The sequence below is a fragment of the Clarias gariepinus genome, chromosome 3 (genome assembly GCF_024256425.1).
Source record: "Clarias gariepinus isolate MV-2021 ecotype Netherlands chromosome 3, CGAR_prim_01v2, whole genome shotgun sequence".
Lineage (NCBI taxonomy): Eukaryota > Metazoa > Chordata > Actinopteri > Siluriformes > Clariidae > Clarias > Clarias gariepinus.
In genome coordinates this window covers 40333588-40358881 of record NC_071102.1, presented here as the reverse complement: position 1 = coordinate 40358881, position 25294 = coordinate 40333588, and the positions used below count along the sequence as shown (strand labels likewise).

At 40.2% G+C, this 25294-nt stretch overlaps 1 protein-coding gene across 1 annotated transcript in view; it reads right to left on the bottom strand.

Moving 5' to 3' along the window:
• Positions 1–24924, bottom strand: part of cdkl5 (cyclin-dependent kinase-like 5) — a 48637-nt gene extending 23713 nt beyond the window's left edge. The window contains exons 1-7 of the mRNA XM_053492709.1: positions 24855–24924; positions 20482–20717; positions 18801–18835; positions 6106–6151; positions 4212–4348; positions 1800–1920; positions 1582–1641 (exon numbers count right to left, since the gene is read on the bottom strand). Of these exons, the coding sequence (XP_053348684.1) occupies positions 1582–1641; positions 1800–1920; positions 4212–4348; positions 6106–6151; positions 18801–18835; positions 20482–20545 (463 nt within the window). The 5' untranslated portion in view covers positions 20546–20717; positions 24855–24924. The remainder of the gene's footprint in view (positions 1–1581; positions 1642–1799; positions 1921–4211; positions 4349–6105; positions 6152–18800; positions 18836–20481; positions 20718–24854) is intronic.
• Positions 24925–25294: the final 370 nt, after the last annotated feature.

Genomic DNA, 25294 nt, shown 5'->3' with positions numbered 1-25294 from the left:
CAAGGGGGGGTGGGGTGGGGGGGTTAGTTGGTACTGAAGACCGTCAAACAGACAGAGTGAAAGAGTGAGGACGTTATCACTAAACTGGTGATGACACACACAGAAAGGTCTAAAAGCTTGGCTTAAAAAGCTCAAGAAAACTTTCTATCAAAAACTTACTTACATCAAAATTCCGTCAGCTGATTAATATATTACTGAAACATACAGCCTTCAAGTCTCAGCCATCTGAGAAATTCTCACTGTGACGCTGTTTAGTCCAGATGGTAACACATGTACACTCTTAACACTGTGTTCTGTGTCCCTTCATGACTAATACCTTAGAATCTTATATTTAAGCAAAATCACACAGTCGAGGTCGTGCTGTTGCACTGAATTTCATAAAACATCAAGGGGGGGAGGGGGGGGGGGGGTAATATATAACAGCCATGCTCATATTTGGTAAAATAGCACGACCTCGAGGGTGATATTGCTTTTATATACAGTAACAGTTTAACAACCACCATTTATTATCAAGTGATTTGTTTATTTAACCAGTTATTTTACTAATCCTATGGTTAAGCTGGTGACCGACCGATGGCTGAGAGGTCATAAATCCATGTTCGGGGAAACCTTATTCTAGATCATCATCCATCTAGAAACCATCTAGGAACCTCTGTAGTCCAACTAGGGACCGTGAAGGCCAATGGTGACCATTGTGTATTATTACCACTTTTACAACAGGGGCGGATCAACATTCACACGCCTGGGCAATTTAGGATGCCAATCAGTCGAACCTGCATGTCTTTGGAACTGTTGGAGGAAACCAGAGTACCCTGAGGAAACCCCTTCAAGCAGGGGGAGAAAATGCAAACTCCATGTACACACAGCCCCCGAGTTGGGAATCGAACCCAGACCCTGGAGGTGCATAGCGACAGTGCTAACCACTAAGCAACCGTGCCGCTACATCAGTCTCTTTTGCTGTATTTCACTAATCAAACAACCGAGGGTGTTTTCTCAGAATAGCATCAATGTACACGCTAATCATGTGTGCATCTGTTTAGTATATAGTTACTGGTAGATATCGTAAAGCAACTGGAAGATCCAAAAGTCACTATAAAAATAATAAACATATAATTAGACTATTATGATAAAAAAGAGATGGGTGAAGTGAGTGAGACTGTGGAATATTCACACTCAATTAATTTAACCGGGCTAAAAATACAAGCATTCAAAAGAAGTCTGCTGTGACTCATGTGCATTCTCCATGGCACTCGCTGTGCTGCCTGATCATATAAAGCGTGACTTTTCACTTTTTTCGGGAGCAATTGTGTTCGTCTTCCAGCTGGTGGGGCATCACGGTCTCGGTTAGAACAATCACACGTTGTGTACAGACGTCCTCTGGATGTTGCAGGCTTTTACATGTCTAATTATATCACTTCAACATATTCAAATACCAATCATGTGCACTGCACTCACGGGGGCATGATCTGAGATACAGGTACAATTGTCTGAGTAACACTGTCTATGATCGGGTTCAGTGGCATGAAGAATCATCCTCCGTTTAAATGAGATAAAACACAAAGAGAGGAGCCTTTGACTTGCCGAAATCGCACAGCTTGAGGATGTCGTTGGAGCTGATGAGGAGATTTTCAGGCTTGATGTCTGAAAAGAATCACAGAAACACTGTGATCAGTGAAATCGGAGGGTTGAGAAAAGCCGTTTTAAATCCGGGAATGGAGATACACGTACAGTAAACAAGCAAACAGCAATAAATACAAGCTTTACAGTTACTGAGTCACGATTACATCGGCTGCTTTTACCTCTGTGTACAATCTCGTTCTTATGGCACCAGTGGATCGCTTTAATCAGCTGATAAATGTAGTTGCGGAGTTTATCAGGCGGCACGCCGTTAGGCATTTCCTCCAGCAGCTCCAGCATGTTCTACAGTGTTACACAACAAAATGATTAACTGGGTAACATTTACTGAGAACCGCACAAGCACATGCAGGCTGGAGACACATTTGTACAAGCGTATTACAGCTTCAAATATTAATGTCATTCGTAGCAGGACTGTGTTTAGCGTTTCTTTTGTAAAGAAGATATTACTGAAGCTAGAAGCTTTATTTACGTCAAGCAACATAAAACTACGAGGGGCGTTCAAGTCAATCCAGGATTTGTGATGAAATTCACGGTGAGTAAAGCGGATTTACATTTACAGGAGACTTTACGGACAGGACGGTGATGAGGACGCTTAGTTGCAGTAAAACATATGGATGACCGCTTTATCATGCATACAGGGTTGTGGGGGGCCTGGAGCTTATTCCAGGAGACTTAGGGCACGAGGTGGGGTACACACTAGATAGGGTGCCAGGAAACATGTTGCAGGAAACATGTTCATTCACACTACGGGCAATTTGGGAACACTTATTAGTTCACAATAAGTCCATCCTGCTGTGAGAGGAGACCGGCGTACCCACCAAGCACGGGGAGAACATGGGCCAGGGGTAGCTCAGTGGTTAAGGTATTGGACTACGGTTCGGAAGATCCCAGGTTCAAACCCCCCAACCACCAAGTTGCCACTGTTGGGCCCTTGAGCAAGGCCCTTAACCGTCAATTGCTCAGATGTATAATGAGATAAAATTTTAAGTCGCTCTGGATAAGAGCGTCTGCCAAATGCCTAAATGTAAATGTAACATGCAAACTCCATAAGGCGGAAATCTAACCCGGACCATGAAGGTGAAAGGCGACAGTCCTACCCACTAAGCCATTATGGCTCATGTTTACTGGTTGCTGTAAACATTTTAAAGAAGGCTCTTGGCCGAGGTGGCTCAGAACCCACTTCAGTCATTCCCATGAATGTTGAGCGAGTGGAACGCCTGATCCTTAGAAATCGAAGAATTACATTTCACTACTTGCGGATGAGACGCTAAGAGATCTGTCTATGTGAACTGTACACACAATCACTCACCTACACCACTTGCACGTTACAGGAACTCGGCTAAGAGTTACTGCCACACCTCTGTACAGTTCTGACCTCACTACAATCATTTCCGCATTTTCGGGCCAATAAAGGAGTTCCTGGTAGGCCAGTGCGGGTATGACTCGAACACCACTCTTTAACGCTATTTAATGCAATTACATCTTTTTTGTACATATCACTTTTCTATAGCAAGAAAAAATCTAAATGCTTAATAGAATTTTTTTTCTTGTTTTGATCAACACGGAACTGTAGCATTATCTGCATCTTAGCAAGTTTGACGGCTTTAAGCTCCGTCCGCTTGACACAATCATGCCACAATCAGAAGAATTACCCATAAACGTTTGCTATTATTATCAACAACCAACAAAGCACCTATTAGTTTTTAATAATAGGGTTTAAGTGATGTAATAAAGAAAACCTTTCGGAAAATCTGATCTGTCAAAAAAAAAAAAAAAAAATGTATACCACAGCTGTGCTGAATTCTTGATTCTGATTGGATGGAAAGTGTGATTAATCTTTATTAATTGTACCAGATGCATGGTTTATGCAAACGCTTGTTCATGTGTCATCGTTTCCATGGTAACAGCTGGTATGCTTGCTGAATGCTTTACGATCTTTTATAGATGTTTATTTAACATTTATGAAAGATGCCTCCAGTGCTTTGTAATGTCCAGAACTAAAGCACTTTTTGGGATAAACACCTTCTGTTTCCATTTTAATACTACCTGCCACTTTTTGGTCACTGAAAGTGTTCGAAAGGGTTTGATATTGAGATAATCTTTTATATTTTCATATAAAGTCTGTGAGCAAAAGTGCATGAGGTTCACCATGATGCAGCATGCTCCTCATTCCAGGAGGTGAAAATGAGCATGGGTTGTCAAGACAGAAAGCAGATGCGTTCCTGAACAGATTATATCATCGCCGAAGCAGCCAGACTTATCTGAGTTACTGTTTTCCTCCCACCAGAGCTGATAAAACATGCCCATGCTTTTCACACGTTTAACTAATACAAGAAAAACATCTCTCTTGCTCATGAGCACGGACATGCTGAAGATGTGTAATGTTATGGAGGTAGAAATTCTAATAACAATTTCGATAGCTAAACGCCCTGGAACCCTGACAGATGGACATGTGTCCACATTCTCAATCACTTGTTATGTGATCAGCTTAAACGCCATGGTCCAGCAAGCACTTTGACTTGATGCACACACTGTATCACAATCATGAAGTTAAACGAGAGCTGCAGTCTGACCTTCTCCACATACTCAAACACCAGGTAGAGTTTCCCTCTGCGCCGGAACGCCTCCTTCAGCTCCACGATGTTCTCCTGCTTCAGCGTGCGGAGCATCTTCAGCTCCCGCAGAGTCGTCTCCTTGACCTCTTCATTCTCTGCGAAACAGGAGTCCACTTTAACAGGAACCCTCAAATCACTGCTCGTTTATCCAATCATGTTGCCGCAGCACGACGTCTAACATCATGCAGATACAGGACAAGAGCTTGGATTATTATATACACACCAAACATCAGAATGGAGACAAAAGGATTTTAGGTTCACCAAAACTGGACAGGTAAAGAATGGTACAACAGCTGTTCAGCCCATAGAACTGCTGGCCACTGGATGCTCTTTTAATCTGTTTGGTTTGGTTTTTTTATACCAAGTAAATTCTAAACTGTTGTGAGTGAAAACCCCCAGGAGATCAGCAGTGTCTGAAATAATCGAACCAGCCCATCATGCACTAACAACCTTGAAAGTGAATGTGATGCGTACATTAACTCAAGCCCTGGCCCTAAATGCATTCTGATGCTGCTTCATAATTGGCAGGTTAAATAAATGCATAAATCAGGTGTTCCCATTAAAGTGGATAGTGAGTGTGTATGGAATATATATCACCTTTTTATGGTTGTTAGTGCATGATGGGCTGGTTTGAGTATTTCAGACATTTCAGATTTTTTTCTATTACAGCTAACCCTAAGGATTCCAGGAATTGACCACAATGCTTTGGAGTCAAATCTATCTACCGAAAATGGTCAGGTATTGAAAAATCAGGTAACATCATCTCCCATAACTGAGTCTACAGTAAGTAGTCAAATAATAATAATAAAAAAACAGGTGTTTACATTATTTTGGAAGTCTACATTGAAAACCAACACTATAACACTTATAAACACATATTGCCTGATATTAATATCGATAATTCTGTACCTAAGTGTAAGTAATAATTACGTAGAGTATGTGTTAAGTATGTGTTATGTTGTCAACTGAGTGTAAAAGCTTTGCAGTAAGTACTACTGCCTGGAAAGAAGTATTCTTAAATAAGCATTTTTTGTTAAAGTATTGTTTATGAAAATACAAGGGGCGGTCAAGTCAAACCAGGACTCTTGATTGTGAAGAATAGAACAGAACACACTTCTGAGAGTAAAATCTTCCTCTATTTCTCTATACGATCTCCTGCCACACTAACGCACTTATCCCAGTGTTTCACTAGTGCTTGGACACCATCAAGGTAGACAGTTTTGATCAGACTGCCTGCTTCTCGTCTAAAACATTGGCCTCCCTGGAGCTCCAGTAACATCCCAAACATCTGGAAATGACTTGCAGCGAGTTCAGGACTATACGGTGAATGTGGAAGTAACTCCCATTGTGTAGTCTTTGTGAATGATTGCGTGTACAGTTCCTACAGACCGATGCATCTCTTTCTCAAGTCATCCGTTGATTCCCAAGGATCAGGCGCTCCACTCGCCAGATGTGCACGAGAACAACTGGAGCGGGTTCCAAATCATCTCGGCCAGGATCGTCATTTACAGACTCGCAGCCTTCTTTAAACCGTTTTGCCCATTTAAATGTTTAATCACTGCACTACGCTTGAGGTCTTCTTTACAGATCTGTCAATCCGTTTAACGCCTTCATTCACCAGAAATGTCATCAAGTCTCGGTTTGACTTGAACTCCCCTCGTATAAGTTGCATCCCAAACTTATATGCTGTATTTTTGCATTTTCAATATAGCAGGCAGAAAAATGCTGCAACGCAAGACCATTTATTACAAGTCAAAATAGAAATGAAACATTGTATTGATGGATATTATCATCAGATTAAGCATGCATATTTTACACTGACATGCAGCAGGTCCATGCAGTCGGGCTTTACCTTCACTGTCCTTAAACTTCTTTATGGCCACAAGCTCTTTTGTCTCCTACAACAACAACAACAACAACAACGATACAAACAGTCGAGTAAGTAAGGATTCTGACCTGATCACAATCACTTACAGACTTTCCCTTTAAAAAACAAGATTATAAACTACAATCACAGCCTTAGTTATTATCCAAATTGGATAAAGAAGGATTTGTTCTTTTATGTTGCACTTCTTTGGATAAAATCAATTGGGCTGTCAGTGAAGCCTTTTCTCATAAAACCTAATCCTAATAATTACGGTTAGGCTTCGAAAGGGCAAGGTGTATCGAGGAATAACCTAAGCCATTGTCTGAATAATCATAATAGCAGTTATTACTTATTATAACATATTACTAATTAGTCTTGGAGAGAACGTAAGAGAGAGAGAGAGAGAGAGAGAGAGAGAGAGATCTCCTATTTCCAGGCCCTGCTGTTACTGGTGTTGGCGCTTATTCTCATTTATCCTTTGTGTGCACAATTACTCTCGTTTTACTATAAGCCTCAGTGCGAGACTGTAGAATGACACGACTAATAGCGTTAGTGTTAGCACTAAAAGGTCTTAAATGGACAGTAGGTCTTGTAGAGGGTCAAATAATTTGTAAACAATATAATATTGTCCAGTTGCGCACTGCAGTCCTACTATATTCCTTACTTTCCCTGAAAGTGAGCTGCACTTGCAGTTAGCCAGTTCTTCCATGTGTGCCAAAAAAAAACAAAAAAAAAAAAAACAAGAGACCATTAAATTGTTTTTCCCTTCTGTCCATTTGTCCTTTGATCACACAATGAGTGCTTGGTCTATTTTAGTGTATTTTTTTAGTGAAGAAGATTAAAAAGATGATGAAAAGTTTCTTGTTCAACTTTAATGTCCCTTTTTTTTCCCGATAAATCCCGCCTCCCGCGTTATGATTGGTTACAAGAATTCCGTCTCATCTGTGATTAGATAGATGCTTTCCTACATGTGAAATGTGAGCCAATCAGAGATCTTTGCCCAGCCAGAGCCTCAATGCATGCAGGAGAGATGCGTTAGAGAATGTGATCAGGAATCTTTCAGGAAACTTTATCATGTCAATTAACATTACAACATGTTCGGCAAGGATGCAGAAAGAATATAGTTATTCCAACTATGGAATAACTACCCTTGAGCCTGGCTCAAGGGCCCAACAGCGGTAACTTGGTGTTTGGGGGGTTTGAACCTGAGACATTCCGAACTGACATTTCACTGAGCTACCCCTGACTAAGAAAAGCTGATGTCTATAAACAAATAGGTTAATTGGATTGAACACCTTCTCCAATTGACTGTTTACATCACATCATCTAGATGAGAAGCATTATATATTGTATTGTAATACAGAAAATGAAATATTGACTATAGACTCAAATATGCAATAAGGAGCATCTATAAAGTTATTATATAAATTTCATTAATTGCTATTTATTATCTATTTCCATTATTGTCAATACTATCCAACCAGACAATTTTCACAGTCAGATATTTTTCCAGAATAAAAACTGTTTCTTAAGCAAATATGAAACTCCTTGATATATTTAAAAATCTGCACAAACCTAATAGAGATTAAAATCCCAATCAGTCAGTATGTGTATATGATTGTGATAGCATTAAAGGAGACAGATGTTTACTTTTGTAAATCTTTTATGGCTGATGATGGTTTACTACATGTTGTAAATATTTAATGAAAATTTTTTAAAAAATGCTAGTCTGCTTTGCATTAATACTTTGACTTGCAATGTTCAATGACTTTATGACATTTTGCCAAGAGAACAAGCATGATGTTCCACTGGCATGATCATGAAGCTATGCTCATGTCCTTGTGTGTTTCCCTTCATCTGCATTAGATAATTAGCTATCTACAGTTCGGGACATTACACCAATCATTCATAAAATTAACACCACTGAATGGTGAACTGAACATTGATCACCAATTATATTCCATAAACTGGTGACTGGATCATAGACGCACATGGATCAACCTGCGAGGACCAAACATCAGCCCATAGGGTCCGATCCCACAGAAAAGCCTGAGCTGGACAAATCACAGAAATCAATGCTGGCCATAATATAAAGGCGCCAGAACAGCCAGTGTACCTAGCCTTGTGCTTTTTGGCCCAGAAGGCAAAGAGCACAAGACTGCCGACCCAGCCTTCAAAATCCCTAGATCCCAATCCACTCGAGCACCCATGGGATGTCCTGGAGATACATGAGACATGAGAGAGATACACGGAGACCCAATCCCACAACCCCAACCACCCAAGGTATCCACTGCCAACATCCTGCTGCCAGACACAACAGTATACTCCCAGAGGCCCTGAGGAGCCACGCCCTGAGGGGCCAGAGCTAATCTGGGTGCACATGGGGAACACAAAACCCAGCAGGATTTAATGTTAAATGTTTCAAAGTTAGAGCTGATCAGTGTATTCTAGCTAACACTTTTAGTCTTAGTCTTAGTCCAGTAAGTCAAAGCCCAAAACCTGGGATAAATGGGATAAATCCCAGGAATTCCAAACTGTTAGAGAGTTAGGAGGGTATGGATAAGCTCGCCATAACATGAATTAACGTTAAAATTCTGTTGTTTTCAGGTTATTTGTGCAGCGTTTATGTTGGGGGTTATTCATTCAACATTGATTGGATCCCAAATTGTTCTAACTTTTGAAAAAAAAAATAAAAAATGACGTCCTGACACTGTGGTTTTGGTGGATGCCACCACAATGGCATTACAACTATTTGACAATGGTTATCCAACATTAGGGTTTCTGCAGGGAATGGTTTCAAGATTAAACTCCTTCATTGTTCTTCTTTTCGTATTGTTTGAGAATCCAACCTCCTCTATTAAAGCTTATATAAAGGACATGGTTATAAAGAGGTTAAACGATTCTGATTATGAAATCCTTCCTACATGTTTGGAGACTATGAGATGAGAACCACTGGAGGAAGGATGTTAAAAGTAATGAGGATAGATAGAAATGCACTTCTTGAAAATTTTATTTTGAAAAGTCAATGATGTAACCATCCAGTCATACAGTGTGCCTAACCATTAAAGCGTGTCTCTGTAATGTGTCACGTAACAAAATGGCCAACCTGAAGTCTACTGTTTCTCTTTAGCATTAATCCACATGCGTAGACACTGGGATTATACATTGTACACTCTTGTTCGTAGGACTCTCATCTTCACACTGCACTCCGATATCACTCTGTCTTCACCTGTAGCAAAGGTTTGGGAGGTCCTGAAACCTGAGATCCTGCTTCTCTATGCAAGGTGAAAATAGATAATCCTAAAATGAGAAGTCACTTCAAGCTCTGAAAATGGCCGGTTTCTGCTGATATCATCATTTTTAATAACGTTCCTTGCCGCTGAGATGAAAAACCCCACTTAATTCATGAATCGCTGTGTTTCAGAGCCATCAAAGAGCGCTTTGGTTTTATGTCGCATTGCAAATTTGATGGCACTCAGCAGTGCTCTGCCTAACAGGCTGAGAGAGAGAGAGAGAGAGAGAGAGAGAGAGAGAGAGAGAGAGAGAGAGAGAGCAAATCAGTTCACTCTTCCTTAAGTTTCAGATTCCTGGTGTTCAGGACCGCAACACTGAAGATCAGCTGAATAAATGGTCTTTCATATTCACTGATCCATGACTGAGGTCAAGTGTGTCATGCTCACTTAGCTCAGGATCACTGTACAGTTTGAGTCAGTAATATGGTTTAAGATATCACATAAAACTGTATTATTCGACTTATTCCTAGATATTCATTAGACAGACATTAAAACATATTTCATATTTTAATAAACGCAAAAAATGGACTTTCTCAAAAAATGAAACTGTTATAAAATTTAATTTAATGGTATAAGTATATTTGAAGTTATGGGAGAAGTCCTGATATCATTTGATGGGGGTGGGAGTATCTAACACCTTCCCACCAGTAGTAAGTTGTGTGTTAATTTTAGTTTTAAGGTAAATCTTGTTTTGATGAAATCTACAAAATAATGTATCGTTACTCGATATTTTTTCAGCACATTAGATAACTGCAGAAAGAGTAGAGGATATGTTGAAGTTTATATAAATATATTTGCAAATGATGTCAGCAAAGATTAATAATGTCCAATTGGATGGTTAAAAATCATTGGTCCTAATGCCTCAGTTGTGTTTATTGAACTTTTAGGTAAAACTGGGACTTTTAATTGTGCAGAATAACAGAACATGTAGCTATGATTGGACCCCCTGCTTCACATCTGAAACGCCGGCCTCCCAGGAACTCCTTTAATAGCCCAAACATGTGGAAATGGCTTGGAACAAGGTCAGGACTGTATACAGGATGTGGCAATAACGCCCATGTGCAAGTGGTGCAGTGGACAGTATGAGGTTGTGCATTGTCCTGCAAAAGAGGAACACTGGTGGTGATTAAACCAAGCCATTTTTCCATTAAAGAAAAGGTCCCTTAAAGGAGTTCCTGGGAAGGTTTCCTTCCACATACAAGCAGAACCAGTGTAGACTGAATGGAGTTCCAATTGCCTGTGGTGTGTGCTTGTGCCCAGCAATGGGTTGGCACACTCTTTCAGCATGTACCCTGACTTATACCCTGACGACAGTTCCCTGGGATAGGCTCCCTACACAGAATGAGGGGTATAGACAGTGGACGAATGGACAGATTATATTACCTTATGTATTAATTAGTTTTGGTGTCTGGTTAATGTTACTCTTTCAAAGCCATACAGTATGAGCATATCCGATATCTTGTTTTAATACTTTCAATTGTAGTGTAAGTTTGCTATGCAGAATTAATTGAACAAGAGTACTTTTATTTTTGTCACATTTCCAGTCCATTTGTCTTGATCCCCTGACTAGTCTATGTTATTCTTGCTATATTCAAAATCTAGCAAGAAAAACATAGAAAACTGTTGACCAGTGTCACTAAGCAACAGTGTCAGGAAATACAACTGTAGAATACAGTGCATTTGTTTTTCTTATGTCTTTTCAGGAAATGCATTAAATGTATTCAGAATAAGTAACTAAATTCCTAAGATTATGTCTAATCGCGCTTCGAAATGCTCTGTCTTGCTGTGCAGTGGTTCCCAAGTCTTACTTTTCTGGGTCTGTAGTTTTCTGACCCTAGTCTGTCTCTTGTTACTGTGTTTTGTCTTGTGGTTTGGCTTGTGGTTTTTGTGCTACTTTGTGCTGCTCTCACTGTACATAAAGGAGCTCTGTCCTCGTATCTGAGCACGACTGTTGCATTCAGAGGCTGCTGCGACTAGTTAAAGCACTGAGAGACATATTGTGCACTTATCTGATTCTCATCCAATAGCTAAAAGGAACCCGAGCAACACATCATCCAAGCTTGAGGATGTTTCACTATCAATACAGAAAACCTGAACTGTAATACCCTATCAAACGTATTATTTTTCTTCTAACAATCTTTGAAAAGATCTCTTCTTCATTACTAAGGATGGACAACCTGCACCAGATGCTTTCCTGGCAAAAACTGAATTTCTTCTTTGTCGGATTCTGAAACCCAAATTCTTGAACAATATGTAGCAGCAAGTTTCATTATACTGTTACTAGGTGAAAGATGAAGTATGCTTTGGATAAGAAAGGGAATCAATTAGATTTAGATTTAAAAAAGCTTATACAGTATGCATCTTCACTAGCCTTGGATTGTTTATTTATGACCTGAATAAATAAATACTGCATGGCTGTTTGACTGAAACAGTAAATTTCAGGAAAAAAAAAGTAATTTTTCCGCAAATACTAACAAATACTAACGCTGCTTATCCACATTCCCAAATTTTATGCGATCTTGAGATTGTTGAAAATCACAGGGAGATTGTCAGGATGTCCGTGAAAGTTACGTACCCGTTTCACGGTTTGGGGAGAAATCTTAGCAGAGCAGAAAAAATATCCCATATTGTAAATTTTGTAAGCTTATCAGTTTCTAACAAAAGGCTGAATCCCAAATCCCTCTCTAACCCCTGAACAAGAGTGAGTGGAACAAGAGATTCTACACCCTATATATTGTACTAGCTTTCCATGTAAAGCTATTTGGATTCAATCCCAGAACAGTTAGTCATCTGAAACAGAATATGTAAAGAGATAAAGAGAATTGTATAAGATTTGCAATACTGTCCACCACCTCCATGATTTATTCTCGCTGCCTTTTCACTACATAGTACCGGTTAGAAGTTAAAACTACCCAATTACTTGTAGTTTTTGACCAGAGGTCCCACCATGATTCTTAAAATGGGAGTAAATACGCTGGTCACCATTGGCCTCAATGGGGCCTAGCTGGGCTACAGATGTTCCCAGATGGATGGATGGATTTTTACCATTAAGCTGTGCTTCTGAATGAAAAAAAGGTCATGCCAGCTAGTTGGAATAGCACAGGTTTTAAAATCTTCAGAGAATACAAAAAAGAAAGAAGAAGGAAATTCCTAACATAATTGAAGTAGATTTTGACGCTCCCTAACTTCGGGACTTTGGCCTGCATCTCTGACTGATTAGATTCAGGGGACTTTAATGAGGGAAATATAAAATGATTTAAAAAAAAAAATTAGGTGCAAATATATTCTGCTGTACTTTTATCTCCCATAAGAAATAAAAAAGATTTCTAAATAAGAATCTTAAATATGCAGAAAATTGTCCCAATATAAAAACCATTTCACTTTGGGCCCTAACTTCGCAGCGGTCATCACTTCAAATTAAGTCTCTGAAACAAAACAAAAATGTCCTCCACTTAGTCATTTTTCCCACTTTTGGTCAGACCCAAAGCAACTGACCTAAGAGCATAAACAGAAGCGTTTGGATATCTGCAAATTACTCTAAGGAAGGTGACATTACTGACGACGTGACATGGATTCATAACTACGAGCCGGAGAGTAAACGGCAGAGTATGGAACAGAGACATCCTCAATCACAGACTGAGAAAAAGATCAAATGTTGACCACCAGCTGGAAAATTTATGCTTTCAGTTTTCTGGGATCCTCTCATCCCTCCCTGTAGCTCGAACAATCAGCCTGTTCTAGACCTCCAGCTGCGGGAGGTTACATCATCACCTGGGAATCGAACTCGCGATCTCCGGATGATAGGATGAGCACTTTACCAGTGCGTCATTGTTATCATATCCTGATAACATTTATGATAGCAATTCTTGGTAACAGCTCATGCTGAGTGTTGTATATTGTTCATGAGTCTTTTTGGTGCATCCCTATAGGGAGTCCACAAATACACAAAAACAGATCTGTAACCCTAAGGGTCTGTTCCATCTGATAATATATCTTCATTGGTGCTTTATTATTACGTTGGATTAAAGGATAAAAACAGGGCAAAATGTAGCCTTTCAGAACGGAGCTTTTGAAATAACCTTGATGCAAATATTATTCTTCAATAAATGAGCAGCGTCGCTCCTATTAATAGAGCAGCCCTGCTTTTAAATATGCAATTTCAAGCAGCTAAGGCTCGAGATCAAATGCATCCCTTTGACAGTTGTATGACACGGTCGATTTACTCGAAACTGCAGGGTACTGCATTAGATTGACACGAGGAATACTCGATGAGCAATCTGCTGTCATCCAACTTGCAAAATGATTTCTTGCTGTGAGACGCTTTACCAAAAAAAAAAACGCAGAACTTTTGGAAAACTGTGCTGCTTAATCATCCAGATTCTACATCAGAACGATAAAATGATGTTGAATTCCTCAAAAGAAACAGACAACGGTTGTGAGCATTATTTGCGCTGCTTTACATACTTATTCTTTCATGTTTTATCCAATGATTTTATCTCGAATCATCCAAGCCGTAACTATCCGTTACTGTAACCTTCAAGCTGATTTGCACGGTGAGAACAATGGTATCGTAATAAGGACCGAATGTGACACTGCAGCTCTCAATTATCAGCTATCCTCATCCGTATCTTATCAGCATTAATACACTGCATTATCAATGTCATTATACTGCAGAAGCTGCCAAATAATCATATTTCTCTCAGTCTTACTTAAACACCAGCAGCGATAGCTCTGCACTGCACTGAACATTTCACTATTATTTTCTTCAGCTTCAGCATCACAACATGTCTCAGCACAGCCAGCATTCCCACTCAAGGTGACCTACTTAATGCTAACATACACACACATGCGCACACACATGCGCACACACACACAGACGCAGGCACGCACCCTCCCTCACCCAACATTTTTTCATGCATTCTTTAATTCAATGAAAAATTATTTGGAAACAATAATAAAATAACATCTCCTGATGGCTGTGGCTTTCCGTATCACGCAGAGCTCGTTTTACACACAACCCCAGGCAGCACTCTGGCTTCTACAGAAGTGTATTGCCTTCTTTAGAAGAGCCTGTGAAGCACATTAGGTCATTACACAAACAGGGGAGTTTGAATAAAAGTGCTAATCATTATGATTTTGATAACTCTAATTCTAAACATAAACACCAAACTAAAATCTACTTATTTTCAAAAATATATATATAAATATATTTAAATATATTAAATACATCTATACCTTTAATAAAAAAAGAACACTTTTGCTATGTGGAAATGCACTAGCCGCTAGCACATAACATTTTTTGCCTTTAATGGAAAAACGTGCTAGACCGTTCAACATGCATGATTTTTTTTTCCACCGTGAATCATAAAAGCAGTAATTCTGGGAATCGCTTTTGCAATTCCAATAAGAAATGAATGAAAGACAATTTAGAACTGGCTAACTGCGCGAGATGACACATGGCAGCTAGTGACTCATTTAACACACCGACCAAGAATTGTGAAAACTTGCAGGCCAGTATTGCAGCATTGCAACAACAGGCTTTTGCAAAAGCCTCCCACAAATCATGTTCTTTGTTAGTATACATACCAGTGGAGTTGCTTTTTGGCAATGCTTCAATACTTTCTCACTGGTAAAGAACAAGCACAGAAACTCCATAGTAACCAAAACGCAGGATTGAACCTGGAGCTATAAGACGGCAACACGACCCAGTATGCCACCACCTCAGGTCTCAATATACAGTATGATGTCCAAATATACATATATATAATACCCTCTTTTAGTAAGTTTCCAAACACAGGGCTTTTCCGAAGGTGTGAACTTACAAGCCACCCTACTCTATACTTTCCAAAAGCCAACATGTAGGACGGGAACAAACGACACACATCAACAGGCAATTGGTGTCAAATTGTCCTCCAGGAACTTGATCACATAACTGCGGTCCTATGATTCCTTGTTCCCAGAGGCAGTGAGAAACAACTGGATGCCACATTATGTATGCTTTCATCTGATTCATGATACAGAACATTGAATAAATCTCACCATCATACATCAATAATTTCCTGGAAACCTTCCTAGAACTCACAGAGTTCACAGGGGTACATCAAAAGATGTCAAAAGTTCTCAAAGATGTCATTCACATTCATTCCAATGTGAGACAAAATGCCATGGTGATACAAAGGTACCATCGGCATTGGTCATCCTGAAATGGCACACCTTTAAATGGAGAGTCTATATAATTCCTAAGTCTAAGAGATTTTTCACACAGGGCTCACAAGACTCCGAGAGTAGGAGATAAAAAAAAATCAACATATATCACTAAGACCGCGTGTTGAAACCCTGTGTGTCTTTAGAAGGGATTGCTGGATAGCTATAGGTCACAGCCTTCAGTTGGTGATACTGCCTGGAGACCAGAACCAAACAGACAAGGGTCAATGTTGGCAGCTAATTTGAGACAGCATATTTGCTTGCGGTGGCCTCCAGGGTGTTCAAACAACTAGTAAAAACAGCAGTCAGAACCAAGCTAAGCACCTTGGGGGGACGTGCAGGACATTATGTCAAGTTGCTGAATATTATTTAACATGGAAAGAAAATCAGAAGAAGTGGAAGGTGCTGTAACAAGTGCTGAATCCAGTCATGCCTATCCCAGTGCTGTTTACAGCTACAACCAGTTGGCAAATCACAACCAACAATGTGTTGACCTGCCACTTGTCCACCTGTGTTTCTCCAATTCTTTACCACACTCTGGACTTGCATGCCCTCTCAATAGTGGGTCTACTGTACCCCTGTACAGCCCAGACTAGTTGCTCTCAGTGAGGCCAGTTGTGGCTGGATAATGCTGAGGAGATTCGGTGCCAGAACACTGAGGACAATCAAGACATAAAACCAGCTTCAAGGTCAACTGGAGTAACACAGTTCCTTCTAGCTAAAGTGCTCTGAACTAATAATGCCATAGTGTAGCACCAAAGCGTTCCCCACTCACAAGCTTGTAAGAACCTTTAAGATCTGTTGTGATTATCTTTTTATGAATGGGAAGAGCTTCCAACAGGACTCCGTCTATCCAAAACTTGGGCCTCTTTTACTGAGACAAAGAAAAGTTTTAGTCTGTAACACTTCTGGTCTAATATTCAATGGTTTTGTTGCCTGTTAGCAGACCTATCCCTATCGAAAATGCTCTTTAAGAATTTTTAGTAGCGGTAGTGGGAGCATGTCCTAATACCCATCCCAAGAAGCAGATAAGAAGCACTCAAACAAGTTTGAAAAATCTTCGTAATCTAGAAGGAACTATGGCAGTCCAACTGACCTTGAAGCTGGTTTTACTTTTTGATCGTCCCCAGTGTTCTCGCACAGAATCTCCTCAGGGGTTCCAGCCGTGACTGGCCTCACTGAGAGCAACCTGGTTGGGCTGTACAGGGGTACAGTAGACTCACTACTGAGAGGGCATGCAAATCCAGAAGAATGATGTCTGCACCCTGTGGATGACCCACATCAAATTTTTTTGGCTTCAATATTTTGGAACCTGCAACAAAAGAGCCTTTGAAGGTGGGCTTAAAGAGCGACCCATAGCAGGCATTGGTTTAGATGTTTTTTGATTACTTGGAGGTTGGACTATCCCGTTCCCATATCTCACTAAATAAACCTGTTGAAGGATCCTGCAAGGTGTATGCACAAGCTTAGGATGGTATCCAAGTGTTTCATACTGCCCCTTGTGGTTAAAAGTTACAGAAGGTAACCTTCACACCTTTTACAGTTGCCCCTTACAATTCTGAACATACATATTTTTTCATGTTTAATGCAAAAGGTTCTGCTAAGCAGTCTACCCTTAAAATAAGAGCCTGAGGGGGGAGCTACTGTAGGACATGCAGGTTATGTGTCGAAGCTATGAGTCTCTTACATTCCATGCTGGAATTCATACAGATTTTATGATGAGGGTGCACACATAATATGTTGCAAGGACTTTGACTGACTTGTGTCTTACACAAGATTTAGTATCAGATAATGTTATATCTCTTCCACTTATAGCTAAGGCAACCATTAAATTAAGTTTGACCTGCACTTTGGACAAAATAGTAAATTACAGCGAGACTTTCATTCTGAGAGATTTTGTTTTATTACACATTATTTTACATGGTTCATTTTTTTGTTTTATATAAACTGTATATAATGTGTTATAAATTATATATGTGTTTAACAGAAACAACATTCCAATGGCTCATTCTTCTTCACCTCAATTCACCACATTTTTCTCCCAAACACGAACTTTCTTATAAGAAATGCAAGGTTAATCACGACTTCTATCATGCATCGATGATAATCTGCATTAAACTACCTGGAATAACCTATTGTTACCACAGTTACAGAGACCAATCAAGGCCCAATGAGTATAAGGCCAAAATAATCAATATCTTCAGTGGATAGAGCACTGAAACTGCTTACGGCTGTTTTTTTCCCCCTTTACATTAGGGAGCTTTATATTGTGTGTTAATTGTGCATTTTAAATTCGCAGGGCTTCTGGGTCACTTGGATAAGTTAAGGGACACAGATGGTGCGAAATGTTCTAGCATTAGCTTGTTTTGTTCTATTAAGGAGAAATATCCAATGTAAAAAGGACCTGTTTGAGAACAGGAAGAAACATTTCATACAGTACGTGAGACATGACAAAATATCTATGAACCCGAACAAAAATATTCATCTGAAACTGCTCGGGTACAGGGACTGGATTGAAAATTAGAGACAAAAAAGTTCTTCAGGAAGCCTGGATAACTATTCCCCAAGACTACATAAAAAATATAAGAAAGGCTCTTTGGAAGCAAATTATGAAAAAAAAAAAAAAACACGGGATCGCTCAAGACCTTTGCACATTACTGTATATACAGTACAGTATATATTACACCCATGAATCTGATCTCAGAACACACAGGCACTGATCTAATTAGGAAAGATCTGATTGGATGTTCAGGTTAGAGAAAATTGAGTCATGTGTCACATTTGGGAAGAAAACTTATTTAACCCTTGTTATTCTGTTATTTATATGAAAGTGTGATTTTTTTTTTCATTTGCACTTATGAATTATTCAGTTCAGTCTACAGTCAGAGCATAAGAGCAAAATTAATTATTGCCTGGATCTATTGACAGCTCCGGTGTTTTTAAGTGGGAAACCGTGTAAATTAAACATGATCTAGGAATTCTGATGCAAAATACCATTCCAGAGCAGTGTGAACTACAGAACAACATTAGCATATAGACAGCATTGTTTCAGATCGATGGAAATATTTTGTACATTTTATCAACAACGAAGTTGCACAATGTACGATAAAGACCACACACCAGAACCCCCAGGAAAACTGCTTTTAACCTCGGTCATTTGCTATATACATAAATATGTCTTACCTTGTGCCTGCATTTTAGAACCACCCCATAGGCTCCTATAAAGAAGAGAAAAGAGGAAAAGAAGTTTATTAAACATCTTGGCTGACATATGGCTGTAATACACAGTTCATCAACTGTGTAGAACAATGATCTAAAGGATTGTGTAAAATTTTTTTTTAAAGGCAACCCTATAATAAGGGCAGATGGGTTATTTTAATTAACGTATAGAATTTTTATAGATTTCCGTGTCTACGGTTAAGGTGTAACCTCCTGGTATAGGTGAGCAGGTTTTGAAATCAATTAATAATAATCATTTATATAATTGATATAAATCATAATGTTATCAATATTTACCCTTTTTACATTATTTATATTTTACAATAGGCTTGGGGAAAGTATGTCCTCCCTCAGACGCCTTAAAACCTGGCAGTAGAATTCACTATTGACCGTCTAGTCCCAGAGGATATTCATCTCGATGCACAATGCCGCAGATGTCGAAAAAGACGATGAGCATGCACTTTAGTAAAGCTGCGGACCTGCCTCAGCTCTTGATGAGTTCTTCCACTGTGAAGACTGTCGTCTTGTCTAAGGATCGTACCCGTACACCCAAGGTTTATCAATGGTAATGATCCTCGACCAGACGGACGGGTCATCCACGGCACGCTGACGGAGTTCAGCATAATGTTCCTTCTGCTCCTGGGTCAGTAGCTTGGGGATAGACTTCGCAGCAACACAGCGCATGTTCAAATCCCACATGAGGATTGCCTAGACTGTTCCACTTAGACTGACACACCAACAATGGCAGCAATGTTGTAGATTGTTCTCCACTGATCATTATGCACAAGTTGCTGAATGGTTTCGACATTTTCGGGGGTTGAGCCTCATTGAAGTTCTTCCTGATCTCTCGTTGTCTTCCAGTGATGTTCTGCCACTCGCATGTAACACTTAAAACACCTTAAACGACTCATTGTAGCATCACCGTAAACATGCCGAATCATCGCTTTTATCTTCATTAGTGTCCCCTGAGTTGTTTTTCTTCTTATTCTTTACACTTTGCTATTTACTTATTTGCTTATTGTAATCTCCCACTTCATGTCTTCCTAATGAGAACAAACTCATGATGCTGCTCATGAAAAAATGTCCTGAGACAATGAAAACATGAATATGATTTTAATTTCCCGTTTAAACTCTTAAAATCATGTATAAACGAATGAGCTGATGGAAAAGTATTAAAGTAGCCTTAGACTTATTGGATTTATGAAATTTGAAAGGCAAAATAACAACAACAACAAGGACGTTTCCATAAACCAGGATTCATATCAGATATTCACTTGACCTCTAACGGAATGGAAAGTCTTCAAATCGACTGATCGTAGGATCGTATAATACGTTATGTGATGTTAAGCTGGACACGTGTAGTAAACTCCTCTGAATCTCTTTGATGTCTGAAATGGTCACGACTACCAAGAACAATTAACTGCTGCTGCAAAAAAAAACTCATTTAAATACGGTTTCCCTTCACTTTGTTCACATGACAGCATTTGCATTTTCCTTTGTAACCCACCTGCACCACGACGACTAAGTGCAAATGTATCACACTGCACATGCAAATCATTGGTCATTATTTGGAAATCAGGGCCATAAAATGAGCACAAAAAAAAAAAATCCTGCTTGAAAAGTGTGACATTTGTTTTGTACTCACCTTCTCCTACAATCCCAAGGACCTCAAATTTATTCATCACATCACCAATGAGGCGAATCTTCATGAAGTCAAAAGGCAAGGGAAGTGATGTGTTTGTGTGTGTGCAGGTGTGTGTGTGTGTTTGCGGCAAGGTAGTAAAAGGGCGGTCAGGACACACAGCACCACGCAGCACTCGAACGGGTCATCAGAGCCAAAATGCTGTTCCGATTCGATCCCATATTCCTAATGCAAACTCACTGAAACAAACGCAGAAAACACACTCACACACACATACACACAAAACAGACAAAAAAAAAAAGACTTGTTAGATGGAACTGAGATTTATTTTCTTTGTAAATACTAATTAAATTGACATCCATTTCTCAACAACTAATATTTTGACATTGATAATTACAGTATAAAGTAACACTTTTACATCTACATGCATTAGTTCATTTGCATGTAGGGGGGAAGGAGGGTTGATGGTGGAAGGGGGGGGTAGCCTGAAAATGGATGAGAAATGGCTAAAATTTTAAAGATGAAAGGGTTAAAATAAGGGGCATTTTGTCCATCAACGTTCCACTAACTGCTTTCTGATTGGCTAGGAAGATGCACTTCTGCAAAGGATGAGTTCTTTTAAAGCTACAGAAACTGAAACAGCACAATGGAAAAGGAGTTAAATACAGAGAAAGTCAGGTATGGCAGGACCACATAATCAGGATTTCCATGAAATGAATCTAGCATCAGTCTCTCAACAAAAAAACTAGGAACTGGGCACCACACCTCTCCTAAACCTGCCATTCAGGTGCATTGTTCAGTAGCTAGCAAAGATGGCACCACCAACAAGGTCATATGATTTGCAACATTGCTGGGAGAACTATATATACCCATAATGATATAACGTTTTAGGATAGGCCACATAGGATTTGCAAATAATGTATCTTGCTTAAACAAATCTTACTTAAACTGTACTCACAGGGGTGGCCCCTCAGGGCGTGGCTCTAAGGGGCGTCTTGGTTTGTGAGGTGATGTCTGGCAGAATTATATGCCAGTAAGCTAATGATAGGATCATGGGCACCCAAGGATCATGACCCATCATGGGCCAGCCTGTCTGATCCAATACCAGAGAAAATCCAATGTCACATGAATGCCTAAAAAACGCAAATGCTGGCCACCGATAGAAAGGTATCAGAACACCCAGAGCACCACAGCCTGCCGTGTACGAAGCTTACCAGGAGAAGGATTTTTCTCCAAATCTCAATCTGACACAGCAAGGAGACCTCATCCCGCAACCCAGAGCACCCAAAGGAATCCAGCACTAACTTCCCGGTGCCAGAAACTACCTTACACCCCCAGAGGTCTTGTAAAGTCACAACCTGAAGGGCCAGAACTGTTCAAGGGGAATCCAGACAGTATGTGGCTTAATATTTTACATTGTAATACAGTATTTTGGATGATCAGTGTTTACTGTCATATGTAAGTCTGCCAGCACCTCTGTTTGTACTCGGCACTAAATATATATTGACTTTATTCATTATGTGAGTGTGAGCGTACCTAACTGCTCTCTGTATCTCTCTGTATCTCTCTCTCTCTTTGTCCATACATAGGACACTGCTGAGATATCAATCATCCTTACCCTTTCCGCCCTTCAGACCTGCCTGATTCATCCTAATTCAGGTTAGACTTCCGATTGGGATCTACTCACTGCTAATGCTACGAGGATGGCCCCGTTCGAAGATTAAAGTTGCCTACTGATGTTCGTTCCACTTAGAAGCCATGACAATGGCTTTGGACTGTGATTGGTACAGACAGTTATCCTGTGACAGCTTATGCCTGCAATGGCTCTGATAGTTTTAGGATTGAAATTGCCATGAACAGTTTTCTTATGCAAGTCACAGTGTATAGAACCCAAATAATAAAGCCTGTATGAGACACATATACACATGCACTGAGAAGCACTTAGGCATGGCAAAACGATCTACGGTTTTTGGAGGTGCGAGGAAGTGACAGATGCTGGCGGAATCTCAGGGAGAACATACCCATGGAAATACCCATGTCCAGAACCAGAAACCCAGGATCAAACCCGAGAAGTCTGGATCTGTTCCTCTTTTATTTGTAACAATAGACTTTGTCACAAAGCAGCCTTGCTAAAATGCAGATTTAGACTTAGATCTCTGAAGCGTAAACCACAGGCAGGACAGTGGTAATGAAAACCTCCCTGAGACTACCTGACTCAAAAAGCAACTCTTCCTCTTTTGGGTAACACTCAGATAGATAAAAAATTAAATCCTTTCTTCTACAGCAGCAAACAATAAAGATACACAGTAATAAATGTGTGAAAAGGACGCTCAATATGAGCAGGTTGTGAATGAGAGTCCTGGGATGAGCACAGGACCATCTTTATGATTACATTAGAAATTTACTGTATGTAGAAGTGATTGTCTACAAGCAGGATTGAAAGTGTGGAATAAGTCCATCAGGTATCGTCTACAACAGCAGAGAGTGACTGCATTTATTAGCAACAGGAGTATTATGTTTACCAAGAAACACAAGCATAATAGATACAGCGTACTGTATATACTGCCTGGACAAAAAAAAAGCACCAAGTAGGTTTGAAATTGCTGGAACTCGGTTGAGAATCCTTCAACACTTTAACAATAGCTGGATATAGAAGGATAGTGCTGAACCGTCAACTTTGTGGGATATGTGTAGTCAGGAAAAAAAAAACCACAAATAGAGATCACTTGAAAAAATCAACAATAAAATCCAGAGCTACAGCGTATGTTTAATAGGGAAAGTAAGAGCATTTCCATACACTCATAACTTACAGGATTGGGACTAACAACCTGTGTGTTCATAAGAAAACCACTTGTTATTAAGTGGAAGACTGGACTTTAAAGCATGTGTTTTGATGAGTCCAGACCGACCCTATCCCAGACTGATGGGCGTGTCAAGGTAAGAAGGAAAGCACATGAAGCTGTGGACCCGTCATGCATAGTGTCCACTGTACAAGCCTCTGAAGACACTGCTTGTACAACCCCTCTGGGGTTGCTTCAGTTCGTCAGGTCTAGGCTCTCCAACATCCTGTGGCAATAAAATAAAGTCAGCTGACGACCCGAACGTACTGAATGACTAGGTTATCACATCTATGGAGTTTTTCTTCTCTGATGGCACAGCCATATTCCAGGACGCAGATTGTAAAAATAAGCACGAGGAATCATTTTGTCACATGAACTGGCCACCACATTGTGCACTGTAATCAAAGCTAACGGTGATTAATTTAAATCTTAGAGTTTTTTTTGCCCAGGCAATATATATTACAGTAGAATGATCTATTTATCTTCGGTAAACATTTTCTCCTGGTCAGGGTGGTGGAGGATCACTAAGAACACTGGAAACAAGGCAGGAATACACCCTGGATGGAATGCCAGTGTATCACAAGGCACCATGCACTTACCATATACACACACACACACACACACGCATATTTCTACCTAGAGGCAATTTTGCATGAGACATCTAGCCATTTAGGCTAATGCAAACAAAAATGATCATGTGCATGTGATTCCACCAAAGAAGCTTATCATCCGGAAAAGTCCATTAGCCCGAGCAAGGCTCAATGATGCGATCATTACAAGGCCACACGGGTTAGGATTGTTTCACAGCAGGGACACGGCGCGTGTGACGGATCAATGCGATGCAGGGAGCAGGTGAACGGCTACACGTTACAGAGATCATCCATTCCACCTTGGATGCATCGCATCTTCAAAGTCCTGACTTGGGCTTCGGCGGTCTGATCTCAGTCTTGTCCTGGTGAGACAGATGAATGGTGAAGACACCCACGTTCCTTGAAAACGGCTGTGGTGAAAGATGAGATGATGTCGTCTTTCTGTACACCAAAGGATACATTTAATGCATGGGGGTGGTGGGGGGGGGGGTGCATCTGCATTTTGTGTGAGTGTGTGTGTGTGTGTGTGTGTGTGGTGTATGCATGCAGTAAAACAGTTAGTGGGTGAATTTCAGCTTTACTCAGATATTATGATTGATATGCATACATGTCTCTGATGATGATGACGATGATGATGATGGATGCACGACTTGCACATCAATACAGAACGCACGCGCACGCACGGAACAGAATAGAGTGTAATGATCAGAGGAGATACCGCAGCCTGGATTCGCATGACAGGTCATTGCAGCTAAACGCGTAGTATCATGTGCGTGTGTGTGTGTGTGTGTGTGGGCAGGGAGCGCCAGAGATCTGCCTATACTCTCTCTCTCTCTCACACACACACACACACACCATCTCTATCCTCTCTAAAGCGCAAAGCAGGTGCAACAGCGATCAGCATAATCACCCCTAATCATATGTATCAGAATGACGTCACACTCACTCAGGTTGTCCGGGACTCCACTGCAGGATCGCATCTTCTCTAGTCTTCTTCCTCTTCTTCTTGTTTTTTTTTTTTTCTTCTTCTCTTTTTTTTTCACCTGCAACGGGAGCCCATGGTTACAAGCGCAATCCTATCCACCTCCATTCCAGTCCACTGACAAGCGAGCCGACGCGATCCAGGCGAAGTGCTGTTGCCATGAGCGACGCGCGCTCCTGACCAATCAGAACCCTGCGCGTTCCATGGGGGGCGGGACTTGTTTTTTTTTTTTTTTTTTTTAAATGACCGTTTGCCGTTAATTAGAACTCGGAGATTTGGAACTGTTGAAAGGTTTTTTTTCTTTTTCTTCTTTTAATTATTATTATTATTATTATTGATCGCAAATATAAGAATAAAAAGTCAAATTCACAATCCTAATAGGGCACTTATTGAACGTGCAGTGC